A 26,655-nucleotide genomic window follows, 5' to 3' on the forward strand; every position below is an offset into this window, starting at 1 on the left:
AAGGAAGCTAATAACAAGTTGTATCTCCAATGCCATTGATCACAGCTCATTGATCTCTCTCCACCCGAGTGCACATGCAAATTCCTTGGCCTGTTCTGCAGTTTTGGCTCCTGGGATTGGAACTACATTCTCGTGTGCATGCTATTAGCCAGTTCAAGGCCAACTGTATAGAGAAATGTAGCTGACACAAAGTACTGGTATTTTCTCTATTCAATGTGAGTCGTGCTTACATCGGCTTGAAGCAGCAAACATTGGTGCTTTTGAAGCAACGCATGTTTGAAGGAAACACAAATATTGGTGCTTAAAGTTCTATATAATTGAGCAGAAGAGTGAGGGGTGGGTATGAAATGGAAATTTGTATTTCTTTCCAGCTTAGTAAGCTTGGGAGCAGTTTGTATACTGCTGGGGTGTGAGGGATTAGTTTGTATCTTGTTCCACCTGGATCCTTTGGGTTCTTTGAATAGAATTCTCTTCTTCATCCTGCTACCATTTCTTGTTCTGTTTTCATTAGTTAAATTACTGTTTTGTGATTCCTTACTCCATCAGGGATGCTATATTTTTACATGTTTAATAGGAAATCCAAGTTTAAAATAAAGTGAATATCAGCATTTTTTACTAATAATATAAATGGATACTAAAATCATAACAATTCTAAATAACAGAAAAGGATTACTAAAATTTTTCCAATTTCCCCAAATTTGTAGTCGACGGAGGGAAAAAGGGGCAATAATTGGAGATGAGAAAGCAAACAAATTAGAACTTAATTATAAAGCTTCCTCTTATAGACACTACTATATTGGTATGAATATTGTAAATACAACAGTTTAATTATAATCACCGATTTTTCATGCGGGATCTACTACAATCAACGGTTATAATGAAACCATTATATATACATCGGTTTCGTTGAATAATTTTTCTAACTCCTATAGACAAAATATCTTAGTTGGCATCCAAGGAGCCGGGCAGATCCATCCACATCCTCCATATCCACTGCACTTTGTTTGCTGCTTTGATCGAGCTGAACCAACGGCTAGCTGCAGAGGAAGATGAAAGAAGCTGAGAAGAAGAAGATTATGATGAGAACCCATACGTGATTCCTCTCTTCCACTCTCCAATGCCTCGGTGCTTTCTCCATAGATGAGTTGAAAAAGTTAAAAGTCGACTAAACTGAACTTTCTAATAAGTATAAGGAGGTAATTGAGCTAATTATCCTGTTTGAAAATTCTTCCAAGGGATTTTTTTTTTTAAAGTATTTGAGTCCGGACAGGATTGGGGCCATATTAAATGCATGGAAAATGGCCGATGTGTGTGTGCCAAAGCAAACCTAGCTAAGCTTACCTTTCAAGTGAAGAAAGCTACGGCTGAGTTGGAGCGGGATCACAGCCACAGGGGCATGCCAGATTCTACATCCTATAAAGCATAGTGTTAGCAAGACGAGAACTAGGCCTTGTGTTGGATAGAACTTTACAAGTTATCGTTTAATTAATTAAGCTGAAAATTGATTTGGAATTTAGGAAAAACAGTCAACAAAATCATGTACTTTTTAAATTTTTATAATTCTATCTCATATTATAAAAATTACTCATTAAAATCTAAATTTTTTAACACTTATCAATTCTATCACACCGAAAAATTGTTATTTTATATGCAATGTAAGCATCATGTAAAAACGCAACTTTAATAATAAACAGTACTTTTTATATTAATATACTGAATTAATATATTTTTTACCTTAAAATACATGTTCCCAATCTTTTCAAATGCCATAAAATATTTCATTTGTTAATATTAAGGAATTGTTAAAATACATACTTGTCAAATATATATTAATATAAAATACTTATATTTAATTAAATATATATTTTTTTTTATTTCTTTTAAAGTTATATCTTTCTTTTAAAGTTATTTCTTTTCTATATTTCTATTTTACGTGGCTTTTTTGTTAATAATATAATAATTTTTTTAATGGTGGATAGAATTAGTAAAAATTAAAAAGTTCAAAATTTAATTGGTAATTTTTATAATATGAAGTAAAATTATAAAGAATTTAAAAATATAAGATTTTTTTAGTAGTTATCCCTAGAATTTATTACAAATTATTTTGAATTTTTCAGCTTAATTTAATCCAATAAGTTGATAATGAAAATAAACATTAATTTCCATATATTATAAAAATTTGGGTTTAGTTGAGCGTTGGCAAAAACTTCACAGCCAAGCTCTTTCTCACTCTCACATGACACTGTTAATCGCTAATAGTGCAGGCCAATTTGGGCTTGAAGTTCATGGGCGCTAGCCCAGTCAACGTCTGAAATCTAAAGGCTCTTTTATTATTATTATTATTATTATTATTATTATTATTATTATTATTATTATTATTATTATTACTTAATTTAAATTAATGTAAAATTATTTTATTATAGAAAATAAAATAATTTAAAAAAATTTATAATTTATCTTATTAAATTTTTATAAAATAATATTTTTTGTAAAATAATTAATTAAAAAATTTATTAATTAAAAAAACAAAATCGAAATTTTAAAAATTGACTTATGAGTTTTATTATCAAGATTTGGCTTACATAATTTAAATGAATTGAATTTAAATTAATTATCAATATTTATTAGTAATTTAAAATTAAAAAGCACACTATTATATATATGTAGATAAATACAAAAAAAATTCACTAAATTTATGAAAATAATAATTAAAATATACAAATAATAAAATTATATGTATAAATACTTGTATGACTAAAAATTAATTTAAAAGAGAGATTTTATTTATTTATATTTATTATGTAATAAATAACAAAATAAAAGGATATAACAACACCAAAAATATTAAGAGTAGTCATTTTGTATATAAAAAAATAGCCATTTTTTATAAAAATTATTCATTTTTAATCAACTCCAGATTTCGTTAATTAACGTTAAGGATTCTGTTTTTCTTTTTTACATTTAATTATTATTTTTTTAATTTTTAAATGCAAAATTTTGAATTTAAAAATTAATTCCACCAAATTTTGTGAATTCATTCGTTCCATACGGGTTGATGAACTACCCTCATATCTCTTCACCCCAATATAAGCTCTAGCCTAAGGATTTCTAAACATCGCCAGAAAATGACTACGCTTATGGAGATCTCTTCACAAAACCCCACAAAACCACTTTTCCGAACCAAAACGGCGTCGTACGGGCACAGCTACTGGCCTTTTCTTTAATTCTCGGCTAGGACAAATTTCAAACTCCTAAATTGAGGGTCTGCTGTATTGCTTTATTATTTAGCTATTCATTTCTTCATTTTATTTTTCAGTTGAATTAATTTTGCATAAAATCACCTTCGAGCACAACTTGCGTTGAAAATGTCCACTCCGCCGTTGAATATTTGCATTTGATTCAGGCCACATTATAACAATCCCGAACTTAAATATTTGTATAGTTTGATTACAAACTAAATCCTTAAATTACAAAGCACTTCATGAAAAAAAAAAAAAAAAAAAGCAATAACTTGGAAGGCTGGACATGGAGAATTGACCGTGGATATATGTCAGCTTTCAATTTACCATTATTATATATATATATATATATTTTTTTTTTCTTTTTTCTTTTATCTTATTCTCTTATTCATGGGCTAAACCGTTGTGACACGGAGCATGGACTGGAGAGACATATTTGTCACATGATTGAGCAAGTATCGCAGTCTTTGGAGCAGTACTTGGGATATTCCTCCACACACACATACATAGGACGACGGCATGGTCCGCATGGACATGGCATGCAGCACCCACATTGCCCACACACTGGCCCGGGCGGCTTAGGCTTATCTTTGGCTGTGGGTTCAGGTGGTTTTGGTGGTGGCTTCTTGATCTCCTCTACACTTACCAGCGTTGCAAACCCCTTTCGTTTTTCCAGACAGGAAGTTTTAGTAGCAAATCTCTTTCTTAGACAATTTATTAGGTCAGCAGGATCCACTCCAATTCCTTTCACCTCCATATGGTCATCTTTCGAAATCGCAACAGATGCAACACCTTAATTATCACACATATGATCGTTAATCAACAACAATTAGCTACTAATTAAATAGATTTTTTCAACATTTATATATAAATATAAATAAAAATTAAGATTTCATATGATGTTTACCTGAGAAGCTAACTGCAGTTTGCATGGCCTTGGAGCGGGATTTCTGGTCAGGCATACAAATCTTGATTACTATTTTTTGCTGCAGCATCACAAGAAAATAACTTCAACTTAGATAATTTATTTGCAATAAATTAATTAAGTTATATGTGTGCTTTATTATATATATATATATATATATATATATATATATATATATATATATATATATATATATATATATATATATGGTTGCCGTTGAATGTATACCTCCATGGTCTTTGTTCGTCGGAAAGAAATACACCAAGCCTCTATTCTAAATTAATGGAGAGAATGGAGATGGTGGACTGAGGCTGAAGGGTTTTGAAGCAGTGACCTTATGGGGTGTGTTGTGTTACTTATACACACACACACGCACACCCACTCTAAGATTCTAAGTAATTATAGTAAAATTTCAAATTCTGTAATAGTAAAATTCAGATTTTAAGGAGTTAAACTGTTATTTGAATTTATTTTGTTATCCATAACGAAATACATTTACTATAAATCCTTTTTTTCCTCTTTTTTTATTAATATGTTGTGTTTAAGTTGGGTGTATCGGAGAAAGCCTACTGACTTGAATTAATTAGCATGGCATGCCATGTTAAGTTTTTCTTACACAATCTAACTTTTCCTATCTCAATAAAATTATTTTGTTTAAAAAAATCATTTTTTTTAATTTGATTTTAAAGTTTTGCTACAATTATTCATAACCTTTTTATAAAAAAATTATAATTACTCTTAATCTTACATGTTAGAATATGTAGATCAAAATTAAGATGTTTGGATGTAATTATTAGTTAATTAATTAATAAAATGTTGATTTTTTTTTTATCATTTTAATAGGAGCTAAACGATAAAAACAAACAAACAAAAAAGAAAGAATAGTAGCGAATCATCCTTCTGAACTCTCGTGAGCTATATGAAATATTTTCTAAAATAAGTTGGTAAATGGGTGAATTATAAAAATTATTCATGCATAAAATAATATAAATTTTATTTATTTAATAATATTAAAAAAATAATAAAATTATACAATTTATTTAAAATTAAAAACTGCTTCTAATAGTTGACTTATAACACAAATATAAACTTATTTTAGCCTCTCTTGATTAAGAAAATTATCTTTTATAAAATATCAACTTTATTTTTTTTTAAATTATCCATTATTTTTTTAAATAACATAAAATAAAATAAAATAAAATAAAATAATTGCCCATCTTTAAAATTAAATAATCATTACAAGTTGTAGTAGTATAAATATATGTATATTCGTCGTGAAGCTAATAGGCATCCGCTATTGGGTGATTAAGCACCATGCATGCCTGGCTTTGTTTCATTAAATTGGCCGGCTAATCGCCTTCCATGGTACTTTGATTCCAATTTAGGGTTGCTTTCTCAATGAGATTTCTTTATTACAAGTATTTGAAAGAATATATTCCCCATGGCTCTCGATTGTTAGTTCAGAACGCTTAACATAAATAAATAGATAAGCTCAGAAAAATTAATTAAACGTTCAAAGATTAATGATGAAGAGATAATAATAAGAAAGAGGCTTAAATTTAGTAGTTTAATTACACGTGTAAGTATGAATGCAGTATAAAATAAATATAATACTCGTATGAATATTTTTTTATCTAACATTTCAATGAAATGTTATATTTACATATATATGTAACTTGTGAATAGTACGCATGCATGTTGTTAAAGAAAATGATACTATTTTAATAGATGGTAAAATTAAATTAATATATATATTTATGTATTATTTAAAGAGTATTTGATTTAATTTATAAATCGGTCATAAAAAGTTATAAGTAGATTAGTATTTAGCTTAACTTATAAGTTAAAAAAAATATTAAAAATAAATAAAAAATTATACCTTATTTATGACATATATTTATTTAAAAATTATTATTTGACCAAGCTAAAAATTATATTAACTTAATAATTTTTATAAAAATCAACATTATTCTCATTTTAATAACTATAACACTTAATTACACATCTTTTTTGGTAATTTTAATAAATTAAATTACTTTTAAGCATCTTTTAATTAAATACTTATACTATTTAAAAGTTAATTTTATCAAATAATTAATAACTTATTTTTAATTTGACTCATAAGTTAAAAAATATATTTTAAATCAAAAGTTAGAAGTAATTAGTCAAGCCAAATACACTCTTAATATATTCTAACAAATTAAATACTCACCTTATTCAAATTAAATTTTTTTTTTAGGTTACTGAATAATATTTTTTTCTTTATATGAGTTGCATATTAATATATTTTGTACAGGGAAATTTTTTACTAGATCAGACTATCATGAATATAAGATATAAACATGTGAAATCTATATATTTCGTATAAGAAAATTTTTAACTACATCAGACTATCATGGATATAATATATAAATATATGAGATTTATATATTTAATAGGTAGATATCATCATATATTTTGTGTCTTAGGTCTATGGTGAATTAGATTTAAATAAGAAAATTTTATTTCATAGAAAAATTTTTACCTAGACCTAATATATCATAAATCTAAAATACAAATATATGAAACCAATGTATAAACTGTCCATATTGTATGCATGAGTGTATAGGCTAGTTTGATTATTGCGTATGCAAATAAGCAACTTATTTTATGGCTTAGGTTCCTGTTTTGTGGAAAATAATTTCCACATACTTAAGAAAATTAATTAACAAAAAAAAAAATTTCTAATCAAAGAGAAAATTAAAAAGTTATTTTCTTTATTTTAATAATCTTATTAAAATATGAAAATATTTATACGTGTATAATATATACGCATATTATTAATTTAATATTACTATCAAATAATAAAAAATATTTTTATCTTAAGAAGTAATTAATATGTATAAAAAAATATTTTCTATATATAAGTTTATTTTTTTACAAAATAAATAGGGCTTTAGTATGAGAATAATTCAACAAAGAATAATAATACCCGCTAAAAAGAATAACAATTTTGTAACCGTTGTGAGTCATCTTAGTGTGAGTGATTTGAAAATTTAGCAATTATTCAGTTGAATTTATACTATCTTCTACTATTATTATTCAATATTGTGGAAAGGAAATTTTTGGCTAAATTTGTTTTATCAATAGGTTTACTACAAATTTTGATAGCCTGGAACTTTTTCAAGCCTTAATACAAATGCTATCCTAAAATGGATCGTGCATGACAGAAAAAAAAAAGTAATATATAAATTAAAAACTATATAAAAAAATTATTTTTTAATAAGAGCATTAATTAATATCTTAAAAGACAACTAGTGATTATAAAATCATGATTAGCTATCAACAAGTAGTTTAAACAGTGGTGTGAAATTCATTTTTAAGCAAACTTTACATGGAAAATTGGAGGTTCGAATCTTGTATTCGTTATTATTGGGAGAGTTGTACTTGAAAATCACTCTTAATTCAAGCGTGAAAACTGTATATTTAAAAAAAAAATGTTCTCTTTTATGATATCATATAAGACAGCTAAAGATTTGATGACTCTACAATTATAGCATTGCTTAATTAGTATTCCTTTATTTTTAAAGTGTAAGGAATAAAAAAGTTTTAAATTTGAATTTTCTCATTTATCTATTAATTTAAAAATATGTATTTTTATAATTGAAAAGAAAGATGGCTATGTATATAATTCATTGCTTATATGTGCCTTTGAATAGAAAAAATAAAAATATAATGACTCTCAAACTAATTTTGGAGGAAGATACAAGAGGGATGATAATAATAATAATAATAATAATAATAATAATAATAATAATAATAATAATAATAATAATAATAATAATAATAATAATATTATTATTATTATTAATTAAATTATATTAAAAAATTATAATTATATAATTAGTTATTAAATATAAATATAAATATAAATATAAATCTTTAAAAATAAAATACTGAGTGAACGTGAGAAAAGTTTGGTGGCAATTCCAGCCGATAAGCGACTACAACCACTTGTTGTGATACTCATCATTACTCATATATATATATATATATATATATATATATATATATATAGAATAATGGGATGAAAAAAAATGTTTAAATTTAATAATGACAAATTGTCCTCTATTTTAATGAGTTGAAAAAGTAATGTAAAAATTTATTATTATTTAAAAATCTTTAATTTGATTAGTTCTATTAATTTCCTATTTAATCTTATATTTTACTCTATTAAAGAATATAATTCTATTAAAAAATTTTTAATCCAATTGATTAGAGGAGAAAATATAAAAGAATCTATTAGTGAGACAATGGCTTAATTAGTGAGTCATTAAAAAATTAACTGAATATATATTAATTAAATATTACATTTAATAATATAAATAAATAAAATTATGAACTCATTTTTATTCTAGAATAAGTTTTCAATATTTATTTTAAGTCATAAAATATTTTAATATTTTTCCTTATTAAGATGTTAATATCATTGATATTTTTTTAAAAAAGTTTAATTTAAAAATTATAACCGATCCAGTCAATATGAAACATCAAAAGAGAAAAATCATCTTTAAATTATTTTTTTTAATTTAATATGTTTATTAAAAAGTCATATAATTTTTTTTCTTATAATAATAATTTTATGTTTTAAAATACATCAATATTTAGTTATATGTTAAGATAAAATTCATTGGAAAAGGACTGCTATTTATTATTTTTTATTTTTTTAAATTTTTTCCGTAAAATTTTTAGTTTATTTGTACTTTACAATATTGTAAATGATTTAAATTTTGTTCTTAACTTTTTTAGTACATAAAATTTTTGAAAAAGAAGTGGAGAATTTAATATCCACTTCAATAAAGGTATAAATTTATTATTTTCAATAATCCTTTAATATCAATTAATCAAATTTCAACCTATCATTGTAATATCCACTTCAAAAGTGTGATTTTTTTATTTTAATTCTCGTTTCTCATATATCTAAAAATTCTTTTTTTTTTTAAAGTTTTTTCTCTATATATAAATAAGTTCTAATTAAAATTTAATTTATAGATCCTAAAAATTTTAAATTTATATAAACTCTAAAATTAAATTAAATAATAAAAATATAGTTATAAATACTATAAATAATAAAAAGTATTTTGAGCAAAGCCGGTGCTCTCCTCTTCACACATTTATATATTATATAGATAGATAATAGATTAATAGTATTTCTTATTTTTATCACTTGTTAATTTTTTATTTTAGTTAATTACTTCTTATAAAATTTTATATTTAAATAAAGTTAAGTATAAGTAGTAAGAATTTTAAATTTATATGAATTCTAAAATTAAAATTTTTAAATTTTTACAAACATTAAACTTAATTTAGATAATAAAAATAAAATTATATTAATTTAAAGAATGAAGGGCATTTTTTTGCAAAGCCAATGTTCTCCCCTCCCCCTCCTACATTTATATATAGTATAAATTATAGAATTATAGATATGTGAATAAATACTATTATAAAGGACAACTAAAATTATTTTAACATATAAAATGTGAGGGGAGAGAATAATGAGATGGACAAAAAATGTCTATGTTAATTTGATTGTATGACAATGAAAATTTAAATTTAATTAGTTATTGAAAATTAATATATTTTAAGTAAAATAGAAATATTTTAAAATAAAAAGAATGAAGCAACTCTAAACTAATATATGCATTATTAAAACTATTTATAAGAACAACATAATACATACAAGTAAAATAAAAATATTCTACAATAAAATAATAAAAAAAACACTAAACTAATACATGTATTGCCATATATATACAAGTGGGAGGGAAGATTTTTTTTTTTATTTTTTATCGAAAGATAAGAGTATCATATATTGATTTTGGTATAAATGTTAGGGGAAATTATGAAAAAGTATCATAAAATTTCACTCATTTTCACTTCAGGATCTGTAATTCACTTTGTGATAAAATGGTACCTTGAAGTTTTACACTGTTAATAAACGATGACTTTCCATCTTCTCTTGGTCAAAAGGTGCTGATGTGGAATAGAAATCTGGTGACATAAAAGAGAAATCTGTTGATATGGAATAAAAACAGTGAAAATTAAAAAAGAAAGTATCATGTGGTTTTGTTCATTTTTACTTCAGTGTCCGTGTTTCATTTGTAACAAAGTGGTACCTTGAGGTTTTTTATCTTTAGCAAACCAAGTGAATTATTTAACTCCTGAAAATAACCGAAATAAGAGATATTTCACTTTCAAAATACCATGGAAGTTTATGCATGTTCTTTTTGGAAAACTCCATTTGATAGTTCTAGCATTTTCTGATGACCAAGTATTTAGACTAGAAAAATATAACACGGTGTCTAGAAGAGCTAGGGAGTTTGGGGGCTAGCTTCAACCATAAACTCCTTAAAGTAATCTTGATGGAAGTCATCCCTAAAGTGAAGAAAGGTATCAGCCGAGAGTTTATGCCAGATCAACGATCCTTGATAATGATTCCGAAAGTGAAGGTGCAAACTCCAAGTTCAAAAATCTGTTGAAAGTGATTTCGAAAGTTAGGGTTTTCATGCAAAACTCCACAATAGCATACCATCACTTTTGGAATCACCATGCCCAAAGTGAATAAAGTCTCTTTCTTGTATGAGATATCTTGGCGGGTGTGAGTTATTTTTCTTTTTTTTATTATTATTAAGAATAATTAGAAATATTATTTTAATGCTACATCAGTGAAAATTAACAACGTCAGAAAAATGTTGTCGTTCACCACAAGGTATCAATTTGTTATAAAGTAAACCTTAAACCCTAAAGTAAAAATGGGTGAAACTATATGGTACTTTTTTTTGTAATTTTCTCATTATTTTATATTTCATTTCAGTAGCTTTCTCTTCAATATCAACAGCTTTTGACGAAGAGAGGAAGGACAGTTGTCATTTGCTAATGATACAAAACTTCATGGTACCACTTTATCACAAAATGAATTATAGACCTTGAAGTAAAAAATGGGTGAAACCACATGATACTTTTTGGTAACTTCTCTTATGTCACAACGAAAATTTTGGATTAGACCAGCACTAGGGCTTGGGTCAGTATAAGACTCCCAAAGTCCATAGTAAGCCTAACTATCTCCAACCTAACCATAAGACCTATAATTGTAGTCCAAATTCAAGAAATCAAATGGACATAATCTGACCATAAATTAGACTACCCAGTGGAGAGTATTAACTCACCTGACCTGTAAACACAAAATAACTCAATTTGGTGAGTTCAACTCACCCTCATAATCCTCAAAATAATAAATAATCAAATGGGAGCTCAGCTCCCTCATCCAAGGTAAATACTCATCTCAACATTCCAACATACCCATATAATATGTTTACAACTTCAAAGAAATAAATTATCACAGTCCCAATCAAGATTAGAATACTACTAGCACATGTAGAGTTCTAGATTGTAAATCAAGAAAATGAAATATAACTAAGCTGCTGCTAGTAAACCTAGAAAGGAATCAAGTTATTCACAAAAAGAGTCCACCTGTCACCTAAGAAAAAATAGTTGAACAGGGATAAGCATTCGACTCAAAGAGTAAGATATTGATTTTAAATACAATTTTTATAACTATCTAAACCTAATACATTCCTATGTATGAAATGTAACATTCACACATAATTTCAAACAATTCAAACAATATTTGCACAAAAGATAATTTGGAGCATTCACACACCTATGTGTCACATCAATGTGTATATACATATGAGAGTTTATCCCTTATACAGTTTTCTTAATCTCAACACCTGCCAGCGAAATTAACTCGAGCCGGACTTTCTCTTAATAATCCAAATGCGGGAGTCAGCAAGATTAACTCAAAGCTGTACTCACTTCGACTTATCAACATATAAGGATCGAGTCTCAGCGAGTCAAGCTCCAACCGTGACTACCCATCCTACCCATATCCATAATTACACCATACGCACATCGACACACGCACATAGTTCCAAATTACCCTAAGATGATATCCACAGTAATTTCATCAAATAAATATGTAATACAAGGCATGCCTAGTAATTAACTATATACATATATTTATAAGTGAATGTATGGGTATGCCTTGAATATATAATAATATTGAAATTATAAATAAAATTAATATCTACTCACAGATCAACTAGAAATCTCTGTAAGGGCTGGACAGAGGAGGAAGGTTGACTTTAATCACCTAAACAATTATATGCATGAATTTTATTAGTATTAACTCAAAATAAGAATTTAAAGAGTCAAGGACATCCTATTTTAAGCAGGAAATCTAGCGGAGTTTATCTGTATCTAGGACTTATCCAACCTACAAAGCAACTCAAATAATACTTCTAAATCCAAAGGCCTTAGGCCCACATCACAATAACATCACAATGTCTCTCCTGGGCCTAGCAAACTAGTTAATTCCTACGTAAAATAATTATTTAAAAATTCAAGACCTTACATTCTTCCTTCCTTACAGAAAATTAGTCTTCAAATTTTTATACAAGGTAGAACAAATACACTGAGTTACATATTAAATAAGTATGAATACTTATTGTGCATATCTCATTCTAACTCTTAGGTGCATTCCTCTATAGATTGACTTCTCCACAAGACTTTAACCATAGAGATCTATTTTGACCAAAACTGCCTCATCTGATAATCCACTATGGCCACTGGTTGTTCCTCAAAAGTCAAGTTCTCATTTAACTACACTATGTCTAGTTACAGCACATAAGAAGGGTCGGAAACATATTTCCTAAGCATGGAAATATGAAACACTGAGTGAACATGAGAAAGGTTTGGTGGCAACTCCAACCGATAAGCGATTACTCCCACTTTGTTCATGATCTCAAAAGGTCCTATGTAACGGGGTGCCAACTTGCCTTTCTTTCTAAATCTCATAACCCCTTTCATAGGAGAGACCTTTAAGAACACATAATCACCCACTGCAAATTCTATCTTTCCTCTTTGGATCTATATAACTCTTCTATCTGCTGAAAGCTATCTTTAAACGTTCCTTAATCAAAGGAACCATCTCTGAAGTATACTGCACTAAATCTAAATCATGTACTCTTGCCTCTCCAACTTCTATCCAACACAGAGGGGACCTACACTTATTGCAATATAATGCCTCATAAAGTGCCATTCTAATACTGGAATGATAGCTGTTATTATAAGAAAACTCCACTAATGGTAGTTGATCATTCCATGGACCTCCAAAATCTATAACACGTATGCGAAGCATATCCTCCAATATCTGAATTATCCTTTTAGACTGTCCATCTGTCTATGGGTAGAAAGCTGTACTAAAATTCAACTGTGTGCCAAGTGCTTTTTGAAGTTTCCTCCAGAACCAAGAAGTAAACTGGGGCCCTCTGTCAGATATTATGGAAGTAGGAATTCCATGCAATCCGACTATCTCACGGATGTACAACCTTGCATACTGAGCAATAGAATAGGTGGTCCGTATAGGCAAAAAGCAAGTTGACTTGGTCAGACAGTCCACAATCACTCATATAGAATCATACCCTTGGGTAGTACGAGGCAACCCAGTCACAAAGTCCATGGTGATCATTCCCACTTCAACTCTGTGATGGGAATCTCCTGCAACTTCTCTGATGGCCTATAATGCTCAAACTTTACTTTATGACAAGTTAGGCACTTAGACACAAAGTCTACTATGTCTCTCTTCATACCATTCTTCTAGTACCTATCCTTCACATCATGGTACATCTTTGTACATCTTGGGTAAACATTGTAAGGTGTATAATGTGCTTCTTGCATTATTTCATTTCTTAGGTTGTTCACATCTAGCATACATACCCTAGAGCCTTACATAAGGATACCATCTTCATCAAACCCAAATTCACATTCTTCTCTCTACTGCACCCTTTCCACAATCTGCATTAATTATGGGTCCCTATGCTAGAAAACTCTAATTCTGTCCTGCAGATTCGGCCATACTCTGAAATGTACCAAAAGTGCACCCGAAGCTAGGGGTGTGCAAATGATCAGTTTGGTTTCGAACCAAACCGAACCGATAAAATAGAAAAATGAAAATAAAAAATTTTAAAAACCGAACCAAACTGATCATTAAGAGGGAACCGAACTGAACCAAATTGATAAATATCAATTCGGTTCGGCTTTAAACCGATTAAATCGAATTTTGTAAGATTTCATATTTTCAACATTAAATCTCAATGACAAAAACATAAAAAAAAAACTTAGAAATCAAAACTAAAAAATCACGGGGTTTCCTATATATATATATATATATATATATATATATATAATATTTTGGTTCAGTTCGGTTTTTATCGATTTTTTTATGAAAATAATCGAATCGAACCGATTAACTAAAATTATCAAAATTTAAAAACCAAACTGAACTAATTGAATTTTAAAACCGAATCAATTGAATCGAATTGACTCGATTCGGTTCGGTTTTTTAGTTTAAACCAAAATTTGCTCACCCCTACCCAAAGCAGTTATATCCAACATCAAACCCTGATCCATCAATTCATGCAACTCCTATATCAATGGTCTCCTCTCTGTTGTTATATGTGCCAAGCTACCAGAAGACTTCCTGCTCAAAACATCTGCCACTACATTCACTTTACCTGGGTAGTACTGGATAGTGCAATCATAGTCCTTCAGAAGCTCCATCCATCTCCTCTGCCTCAAGTTTAAATCCCTCTGCAGGAAGATGTATTTTAAACTTTTATGGTTAGTATATATCTCGCACGTTTCAAAATCTAGGTTGTGCCTTCAAATTTTTAGTGTAAAGACAACAGCTGCCACTTCTAGATCATGAGTAATTCTGCTTATGCTTCTTTAACTATCTAGAAGCATAAGTCATCACTTTACCATGCTGTATCAAAATACACCTTAATTCAACTATTAAAGTATCACAGTATACCATATACCCTTCTCCACTAACAGGCAAAGTTAACACAGGAGTTGAAATTAAATAGTCCTTAAGCTTCTAGAAGCTTTTCTCACACTCATCTAATCAGAAAAATAGAACATTCTTTCAAGTCAACTATGTCAGAGGAGCTACTATCCTGGAGAAGATCTATACAAAGCGCCTGTAATAATCTGCTAAGCTTAGAAAACTTCGCACCTCGATGATTGTAGTAGGCCTAAGCCAATCAGTTACTGTTTTAATTTTCTTGGGATCCACTTAAATGCCTTTATTAGTGATCACATGTCACAAGAATGAAATACTTTCCAGTGAGAACTCACACTTTGAAAAACCTAGCATACAGCTGATGCTTCCTCAAGGTCTATAACACCATCCTTAAATGCCAAGCATGTTCTTCCTCGGTTCGGGAATATACTAAAGTGTTATCCATGAAAACAATGATAAAGCGATTTAGGAATGGTCTAAACACCTTGTTTATTAGATCTATAAAGGCTGCTGGGGCATTAGTAAGTCCAAACGACATCATCAAGAACTCATAATAACCATACCTAGTCCTGAATGTTGTTTTTGACACATCCTCACTCCTTATTCTCAACTAATGATAGCCTGATCATAGGTCTATCTTAAAGAAGTATCTTGCTCCTTGTAGCTGGTCAAATAAGTCATCAATCCGAGGGAATGGATACTTATTCTTAACTGTCACCTTGTTCAGCTATCTATAGTTAATGCACAACCTCAATGACACATCCTTCTTCCTTATAAGCAAAACAGGAGCATCCTAAGGTGATGTGCTTAGCTAGATAAAACCCTAGTCTAGAAGCTTTTGTAGCTGCTCTTTCAATTCTCTTAAATCCACTAGCGCTATCCTATAGGGTGGTACAGAAATGGGGTTCGTACCCAGCATAGTATCTATGCAGAATTCAATTTCTCTATCAGGTGGCATCCCAAGAAGCTCCTCAAGAAAAATATCGATAAATTCCCTAACAACATGTATATTTTCTACACAAGTAACTTCAACAGATGTGTCCCTCACTAGTGTCACATAACCTTGACAGCCACTTCTTAACATCTTTCTGGCACTTATGGCTGAGGCTAGATTGTATGGAGCTACACTATTGTTACCATCAAAGCTAAACTCTTCTACTTCAGGAATATGAAAATATACCTTTTTATTATTTCTTAATTTTAACTCTGCGATTGGTTTCCACCAGCACATCCACCATATAGTATCATACTATAGTACTAACCTGCTACTCATTTAATGGAACATAGGCCATTCACCATGGATGATTCTTCATGTATCTCCTTCTTAACATGACCATCAAAACATTATCGTTCCCTACTATCCTTTGCAGGGAATTGCTCTTCATGGTTAGATAAGTATGCTTGAACCTATAATTTCCACCTGAACTATCATGTTAGTGAGAAATGGGTGTTGTATCACAATCCTAGACAAGATACTTTACACATTCATTCTTCTTAATATAGCCACATCTATTGCCTACAGCTTTCCAGACTTCAGCCTCAAATTTACCCATATCTCTTGATTCTCCTCTTCAATTTTCATCATCTCTTAGCAATTATTATGCTTTACCTACAGGATTTCACTGCACCAACTCCTTATTGTACCACTGCTTTGCTTGACATATAATATCATAATTTACTATATCAGTTTACACTCCATTTTTATTTCATACCTAGTATCATTATTCTGTGTCCCTATCTTCTGTGGTATTCTAGAAGATACCTCCCACTATCAAATCCTTTCAGAACTATCTCTATTCTTACATTCATTACTTTGATCTTTATACTTCTTAGTAACTTGTGAGTAACATTTATGCCTGTCCTATCCTCTATTATTATTCTGTTACCTATTATCAAATTGTCACTCATATTTCCTTATAAAGTTACTCAGTTGGTCACACTGAAAACACTTGCCTAGCTCTCGATTACAGACTCTAGGTCTCACCATTCTGAATTCTAGGATCAAATTTTTGTGCTATTATCCCTCATTCTTTTCTCTCATCAGGCATATTTGAATCCATTAGGTTGAGTTTTATTCAACTTACTATCTACTGACTTCACTTTTTTGTATGATAAAATAGTTCAAGTTGCCATTGCATACCCTCTAGTTACTATCTACTTTGGTTGCATACCTCACCTAATTTTCCTCATACTATTAACAATTTAAATGGTCCTTGTCACATTGTCCCTTATTCTAAATTAGGGACAGAAAATGGACAAAGTCTATTCTGAATCCTGCAACTCTGAGCTTCATGTTCTGGCTCCTAACACTGCACTAACTATCACCTGCTCTAAGTTCTGCCTTTCTGGATTTTATACCGTGATAAACATTCTCCTTAATGTCATCCTTTTCTAAGCTCTCTATCTTTACTTTTTTTATTACCTCGTTTACTTGTCTTAGAATCACATTTTGTCTCCTTTGTATCCTGACTCTACTCTTCCTAATCTTATCCTAATTTATGCCTTTCAGTTTGTTCTTTAGCCAACATCTTTTATCTTACCCAAATCCAAACTTTGACTATTTTATTCTTTAGCTCTATTCTCTTTCTTGACCTAACTATCCTGTCAGAAACTTGTAACTTTTCACTATCTTCACCAAGTCATCTACAACTCGATGTTACTTAGAATTGGTCCTTTGACCACTCTAGCTAGTACTTCCACTGGCATTCGAGTTATGCTATATCCGTAACCAATTATCAAAATTTTCATTTCTACACTTCCTATATTTACTAGAATTTTGTAATTTTCCTTTGCTGAATTACTGCCCTTAACATTATTCTGTTTAGAGTATAATCTTTTCTTGAGTAATAAGAAGTTGAAAAGGAACTCAGGGAATTGCAGCCATGTATTTACTGTGTGATATCTATCCCTATCCTTTAGACTATATACTACCCTCTACTACCTTAAGGAGGGGATTTGTAGGGATTTTATTTTCCCATATCCACTAAATTTGCCAAAACTTAAGATATTGGATACCTAAACCCATCATTCAATTCAAAGGCTTTACATCCATCATGATCTGATCACTTATGATTCCTACAATGGAACTTGTACCCTCTCCAGGATACCTGAGCTAATAACTCTCTACCTCACTCTACAGTCTCATTTGGGACACTATTTCGTAGGTCACCATCACCAGTAGTAAACTTTTGTCTCTCCTAAAAGGATAAGACTATATCCTACATCACAACTAACTGTAAAGGAGGTACTGTATCTGTCACCTTGCCATAACCATGTCAGGCTATCTACTCTCTTATCATACTGTAAACTCCTTAAAGCATCATTTCACAAGCTATGAACATTATTCCTAGCCTTTGATCTCCTTTAGGCAATAAGGTTATACTTTGTACCTTGTTGGCACACAAAGGATATACTATTCTTACTAAACTTTAGGCAAAACGTCCATCGTAATGCAAAAACTGTCCAAGATCCCATACCAAAAACTAGATGGTCTCACTCTATAGGTGTTACCTTTACTTTGTAATTAAACTAAAATCTCTAGTCTTATGATAACTCCTAATATAACTCTAGCTCATGCTAGGGTAACCAAGTTATCGACTCTAGTTACCACCCAATTGTGACCTTCAATGTTTTAGCTCAAGGGTTTTAAACCCCTAATTAGGAGTTCTCAACTCCTTTATAGAAATAAAACTCTGTTTTGGCATAACTACACCATAGTAAAGGCCATCTGCAAATACCTTTAGGAAACACATTGGGGATGCACGTGGTTCTACATAATAATCTCATATCAGTACTGTAATCTGTAGCTTACAGCATAAACATCGAGAACATTACATAGGTTACTATGATACATCCTAACAGACTAGGTTTCCCAACCTCTCATTTCTCTTTAACCTCCTGATACTATAAATTTACTCTAACTGGGCTATCCACTTATGACTGCCAGCAGTGGTACTCTCACCCCTAATTAGGGCAACTATGCTGTCATAACTCACCTTTATGTACTTATGCCTTGCACTAGATAGGCACATCGCTAGCCCTATACTGACATAAATACAATATTTCTTAGAGTATGTATCCCCATGGAAGACCTAAATATGCCTGCCAACTCTAGTTTACACTACCATGTACTCCGTGAAAATTGAGACACTAAACTAAGGCACTCTTACACTACCTAAGAAATAATGCAAAATTTAGAAATAAGGAATTACAGAAGAAGACGAAACAGGATCCTATACTCCATCTGTGACAACTGTAGATACTCACTTTCCCATGAATCTAGAGCCTAAGCTCGATATTAACTTTGTCACGACTCAAATTCTAGGCTGGATCGACACTAGGGCTTGGGTCAGCATAAGGTCCCCAAAGCCCATAGTAAGCCCAACCACAAGGGCCATAATTGTAGTCTAAATTCAAGAAATCAAACGGATAGAGTCTAACCATAAATTGGACTATTCAACAGGGAGTATTAACTCACCTAATCTGTAAACACAAAATAACTCAATTTGGGGAGCTCAGCTCACCCTCACAATTCTCAAAATAATAAATAATCAAATGGGAGCTTAGCTCCCTCATCCAAGGTAAATACTTATCTCAACATTTCAACATACCCATATAATATATTTACAGCTTCAAAGAAATAAATTATTACAGTCCCAATCAAGATTAGAACGCTACTAGCACATATAGAGTTCTATATTGTAAATCAAGAAAATGAAATATAACTAAGCTGCTGCTGGTAAACTTGCGAGAAAGGAAACAGATTATTCACAAAAAGAGTCCACCTGTCACCTGAGGAAAAATAGTTGAACATGGGCGAACGTTCGATTCATATAGTAAGATATTGATTTTAAATACAATTTCTATAACTATCTAAACCTAATACATTCCTATGTATAAAATGCAACATTCACACATAATTTCAAACAATTCAAATAATATTCGCACAAAAGATAATTTGGAGCACTCACACACCCGTGTGTCACATCAATATATATATATACATATGGGAGTTGATCCCCTATACAACATTCTTAATCCCAACACCTGCCAGCGAAATCAATGATGTGGCCCAACCGCAAGTGCACGGGTCGTACAAGTAATACAGTAAAGATATCGTTCCCACTAGGAGTTGAGTTAATGATTGAATTTTTGATATAAAAGTTGACTAAATCGAAGTATTTTTAAAATTAAAGTAATGAATTGATGGGTATTGAGAATGTGAAATCTATATGTGCAAAATTAATATTCTATTCATCAATGTATTAATTAAGCTAAAATTGCATCAAATTGAAATAAGCAAGTTCAAATATGGCAAGATTTAAAATGGCAAGCAATTAAATTCAATTGAAAATTAGCAATGATAAAAAAGGCGATTCCGGAGTTCGGGATTTCATATTCGAGTTATTTTGGGATTTTAAATTGATTATCCAATTTTGTGAAACTTATGGTTTTAAGGAGATTAATTCTTAAATCCTTTGAATACCCTTTCGAGTGAGACAAAGAGTGCCTTAATCAAACTAATCCTACTTTCGTGGAGTTAGAATTAATTAAGACCCATTAAGTTCTTTAATTAATCTGTGAATCCTCTTAATCCTTAGTCTATTTCTAGATCTAAGTTAATTAAGTCCAATTCCTTGATTATCTATCACAAGGCCTTCTCCTTTCGGTGCTTCAACCATGGATTAAGAACATTACTTAATGGGATCCTACACTAAGCATGTCATTAAGTACACAAGAAATGAATAAAACTCATTAAGACCACAAAATATGGATTACCCAATCAAAATCCACAAAATATCTTAAATATTACAACCCTTACTCTAGAATCAAAAGTAAACTACTCACTATCCATAATGTTTACAAGAAAATCTGAGTTTATATGAAAATAAGCTTTAATCTAAGCTAAGAAAAAAAGAAATTAAACACTAGAAATGTAGGAAAAATGTAAGGAAAGAAAGAAATCTGCAAATCTTGGTTGAAAATGGTGTGGAAGGTGAAAATGACTCTTCAAATTCTGCCTCTCCTCTCCTTTCCTTTTCTGCTCCTTTTTCTCCTCCCTTAAAAATGGGAAAATGAGACTATTTATAGCATTTTTCTGACATGGAGCCCTAAAATGGTATGTTCTAGGTGAAATTATCTGAGGGAATCTTACTTGACTCATTAATGAACTCTTTATGGGATTGCATAAGTGGGTGCATAAGTTATGCGATCTCTTCTGTGATTTCGGTGATCTGGTTCACTTATGCGGCGCATGACTTGGTGCATAGGCTATGCACAATTCCGTGAAGGTGCATAAGGGAGGCGAGAATGTGCATAAGCTATGCAGTCTCCTTATGCACATTTCGGTTGGTTCTGGAACAGTGATTTTTCTCCTTATGCAAATCTGCATAGCTTATGCGGCAAGTTATGCACAATTTGATCAATGCATATTTCAGCTTGAAAACTTGTTTTTGACATTTTTGGCTGTAGAAGTCACTCCTCAATGGCAAAATTTCTCTTCAGTCCTTCAAAAACACCATTTTTCCTACAAAACAAAGTAAAAGATACAAATTAATCCAAAATCAACAATTATGGAAAACTAACTAATTAACTAATGAAATTAGCTAAAAATAACTAATAATAGAATAAAATAGCTATGAAATTAGACCTAAATGACTATGCAAAATGTATGCATCAATCAACTCGAACCGAACTTTCTCTTAATAATCCAAATGCGGTGGCCAGCGAGATCAACTCTAAGGATTGGGTCCCAGCGAGATCAACTCACCTCGACTTATCCACATATAAGGATTGGGTCCCAGCGAGTCAAGCTCCAGCCGCGACTACCCGTCCTATCCATGTTCATAATCACACCACATGCACGCCGACACACGCACACAACTCTAAATTACCCTAAGGCGATATCCACAATAATTTCATCAAATAAATATGTAATAAAAGGTGTGCCTGGTAATTAACTATATACATATATTTATAAGTGAATGCATGGGCATGCCTTGAATATATAATAATATTGAAATTATAAATAAAATTAATATCTGTTCACAGATTAACCAGAAATTACTGTGGCAATTGGACGGAGAAAGAAGGTTGACTTTGATCACCTAAACAATTGTATGCATGAATTTTATCAGTATTAACTCAAAACAAGAATTTAAAGAGTCAAGGACATCCTATTTTAAGCTGAAAATTCAGCAGAGTTTTCTTTGTACATAGGACCTACCCAACCTACAAAGCAACTCAAACAATACTTTTAAATCCAAAGGCCTTAGGCCCACATCACAACAACATCATAATGTCCCTTCTAGGCTTGGCAAACCAGTTAATTCTCATATAAAATAATTATTTAAAAATTCAGGACATTACATCTTAAAAATTACATGGTTCGTGGTCAAATTACATTTTAACATTATAAACCCAAATACATCGAAATCACAAAAAAGAATTAAGGCCCATAAGCATTGCTTTATGGAAACTAGGGCCTTAGGCCCATCATAAAAAAACACCTAGCTACTACAGAAGGAGAAGTTATCTTCTTAGTAGCACCACTTGTAGCTCAACTAACCAAGACTAAGAGAAACCATCAAACAACATCGTCAATCTCCACTATCTAAAAGAAGGGAAATCAGCCTTCGCTGATGAAAACAAACCAATCAAGGCATAGAGAGGCTCTCAAGCAGCTGATTGAACCTCAACTTCCAAAACCAATAAGCAATACCTCAGAACCATTTCGGTGGCCAGCGGTAGAGTTCAAAGGTAGGGCTCATTAGCGTCTCAATCTCTTATAACCGCCAAGGTCATGACCAAATGAAGCAAGGCCGGTGGAGTGACCCTAGAGATGCCTTCCCAAGGCTACCACGAGCACCCATCCACTAAAATATATCCCAGAACAGAGCCAATCCCTGCATGCAAACCTAGTACAAACCAAACTTCTACATGCAACACCATAACTAAATAACCTCCCAAGTTGCCTCCGGATCTACTACAAAAAAAAGCTCTCATTATTTATTCACTACCTTGCTAGAAAGGGGGAGGGAAAATCCATACGAGACAGGGGAAGACATCCTCCCTGCTCCATTAGTGTAGAGGAGGCGGGCTTTTTACCGTATAAGGATAAGTTAAAAATAGAAATTACAAAAAATGGGTGCGATATGAAAAATTTACGAGATCAGGGTGAAAAAAGTCAAAACTCCTAAAAATGCTAGTGTCAGTAGCGTTTTAATGCTCAAAACGCTATCATTGATAGCGTTTTGTGCAAATTAAAAAAAAAAATAAAAAAAAAAAGCTGGACGCTACTATAAGTAGCGTCCAGCTTTGTTTTAATTTTTTTAATATTTTAAATAAAATATAAATATTATTTTAATAAATAATATTATAATAATTAATATTATATATTATAATATTTTTATTATAAAAAATTATTTTTTAATTTAAAATTAAATTAAATTTTAATTAAATATAAAATATAAAATATTATTATAATAAAAAAAATTAAAAAAATTAAATGAAAACACGGGCGCTCTTGTAAGTAGCGTCGATTTATTAATTTTTAATTATTTTATTTTTACATTTTAAATAAAAATATAAATATTATTTTAATAAATAATAGTATAATAATTAAAATCATATATTATAATTTTTTATTATAAAAAATTATTTTTCAATTTAAAATTAAATTAAAAAAATATAAAAAATTTGTAATGTAATTTAATTTTAATTTTTAATTTAATTTAATTTTTAATTGAAAAATAATTTTAATTTTTTATTTAATTAAAAATATTATTTTAATAAATAAAATCATAATATTTAATATTATACATTATAATATTTTTATTATTATAAAATATTATTTTTTAATTTAAAATTAAATTAAAATTTAATAAAATAAAAAATAAAAATAAATAAAAAAAAAATTGGACGCTACTTATAGTAGCGTCCAGTTTTTCTTTTAATTTTTAATTATTTTATTTTATATTTTAAATAAAATATAAATATTATTTTAATAAATAAAATTATAATATTTAATAATATATATTATAATATTTTTATTATAAATATTATTTTTTAATTTAATATTAAATTAAAATTTAATAACATAAAAATAAAAAAAAATAAATAAAAAGTTTAAGAAAAATTGGACGCTACTATAAGTAGCGTCCAATTTTTTTTTAATTTTTAATTATTTTATTTTATATTTTAAATAAAATATAAATATTATTTTAATAAATAAAATTATAATATTTAATAATATATATTATAATATTTTTATTATAAATATTATTTTTTAATTTAAAATTAAATTAAAATTTAATAAAATAAAAAATTTAATAAAATTAAAAATTAAAAAAAAAATTGGACGCTACTTATAGTAGCGTCCAATTTTTTTTAAATTTTTATTTTTTTTTATTTTTTATGTTATTAAATTTTAATTTAATTTTAAATTAAAAAATAATATTTATAATAAAAATATTATAATATATATTATTAAATATTATAATTTTATTTATTAAAATAATATTTATATTTTATTTAAAATATAAAATAAAATAATTAAAAATTAAAAGAAAAATTGGGTCCAATTTTTCTTAAATTTTTATTTTTTTTTATTTTTTATGTTATTAAATTTTAATTTAATTTTAAATTAAAAAATAATATTTATAATAAAAATATTATAATATATATTATTAAATATTATAATTTTATTTATTAAAATAATATTTATATTTTATTTAAAATATAAAATAAAATAATTAAAAATTTTAAAAAAAATTAAGCAGCGTCCAATTTTTCTTAAACTTTTTATTTATTTTTATTTTTTTTATTTTATTAAATTTTAATTTAATTTTAAATTAAAAAATAATATTTATAATAAAAATATTATAATATATATTATTAAATATTATAATTTTATTTATTAAAATAATATTTATATTTTATTTAAAATATAAAATAAAATAATTAAAAATTAAAAGAAAAATTGGACGCTACTATAAGTAGCGTCCAATTTTTCTTAAACTTTTATTTATTTTTTATTTATTTTATTAAATTTTAATTTAATTTTAAATTAAAAAATAATATTTTATAATAATAAAAATATTATAATGTATAATATTAAATATTATGATTTTATTTATTAAAATAATATTTTTAATTAAATAAAAAATTAAAATTATTTTTCAATTAAAAATTAAATTAAATTAAAAATTAAAATTAAATTACATTACAAATTTTTTATATTTTTTTAATTTAATTTTAAATTGAAAAATAATTTTTTATAATAAAAAATTATAATATATGATTTTAATTATTATACTATTATTTATTAAAATAATATTTATATTTTTATTTAAAATGTAAAAATAAAATAATTAAAAATTAAATAAAAAACTGGACGCTACTTACAGTAGCGTCCAGGTTTTCATTTAATTTTTTTAATTTTTTTTATTATAATAATATTTTATATTTTATATTTAATTAAAATTTAATTTAATTTTAAATTAAAAAATAAATTTTTATAATAAAAATATTATAATATATAATATTAATTATTATAATATTATTTATTAAAATAATATTTATATTTTATTTAAAATATTAGCTGGACGCTACTTATAGTAGCGTCCAGCTTTTTTTTTTTTATTTTTTTTTAATTTGCACAAAACGCTATCAATGATAGCGTTTTGAGCATTAAAACACTACTGACACTAGCGTTTTTAGGAGTTTTGATTTTTCTCACCCTGATCTCGTAAATTTTTCATATCACACCCATTTTTTGTAATTTCTATTTTTAACTTACCCTTATACAGTAAAAAGCCCAGAGGAGGCCGATGGATGACAAAGGTAGAGGCCAAGGCTTAGAAAAAAAAAAAGTTAAAAAACTAGGGAAAAATTCTCTCTCCCCTGAAAGAGAGTTGATAATGTGGGAGGGAAGGAATAACGAGATGGAACTAATACATACACACTGCTAATACTATTTATAAAAGTAACATAATACGTGCATTATTAATAATAGAACAAGAGGACGGTTTAATCCTAAATTATTTACATACATATAGATAATAGAATTAAAGAAATCCTAAACTAATTTCTAAAAAAAAAAATCCTAAACCATATAAAAATCATGATAATTCAGTATTATGACGATAAATGACTAAATTTAATTAGTTATTAAAAAATAATATATTACAATAACATTATATTATATATGAAAAAATTCAGAAAATTACATTTAAAGAAATTAAACCACAAATATATAAGTAACGTGGTAAAAGAAACTAAGTGTAAATTAAAGATGTGAAAGAATAAAGTGCATCAGTTCCAATCTTGTGAGAACTTAATTAGCTAAACGGGCTTGAAGATTCTTGGGCTCAACCTCTAGAACCCCACGAAGGGGCCCTTCAAATAGTCTAGGTCGATAAGCAGCTTGGGCTTACATTTTCCGAGCCGGACTCGACTCTAGTTAATTTTTTTGTAAGCGGAACTGGAAAGGATGCAGCCTTACTGGTTGGTTTTGACACTGATCCCTTTGCCTCTGTGGGACTAGTTATTGAATACATTTAGTACATTAAAAAATAATATATTTATCA

At 28.5% G+C, this 26,655-nt stretch overlaps 1 protein-coding gene across 1 annotated transcript; it reads right to left on the bottom strand.

Moving 5' to 3' along the window:
* Window positions 1-3,437: 3,437 nt before the first annotated feature.
* On the bottom strand, window positions 3,438-4,544 carry LOC110665830 (heavy metal-associated isoprenylated plant protein 41-like). The gene is made up of 3 exons (XM_021826102.2): window positions 4,393-4,544; window positions 4,147-4,225; window positions 3,438-4,031 (listed from the first exon to the last, which is right to left on the bottom strand). The coding sequence occupies exons 1-3, from the start codon at window positions 4,396-4,398 to the stop codon at window positions 3,679-3,681; spliced, it is 438 nt and encodes a 145-aa protein (XP_021681794.2). The 5' UTR covers window positions 4,399-4,544; the 3' UTR covers window positions 3,438-3,678.
* Window positions 4,545-26,655: the final 22,111 nt, after the last annotated feature.

Source organism: Hevea brasiliensis, chromosome 7, assembly GCF_030052815.1.
Source record: "Hevea brasiliensis isolate MT/VB/25A 57/8 chromosome 7, ASM3005281v1, whole genome shotgun sequence".
Lineage (NCBI taxonomy): Eukaryota > Viridiplantae > Streptophyta > Magnoliopsida > Malpighiales > Euphorbiaceae > Hevea > Hevea brasiliensis.

Coding starts and splice junctions, on each gene's coding strand:
- LOC110665830 (XM_021826102.2), bottom strand. Junction 4,032..4,146: donor AACTGCAGTTAGCTTCTCAG/GTAAACATCATA, acceptor GTGATAATTAAG/GTGTTGCATCTGTTGCGATT.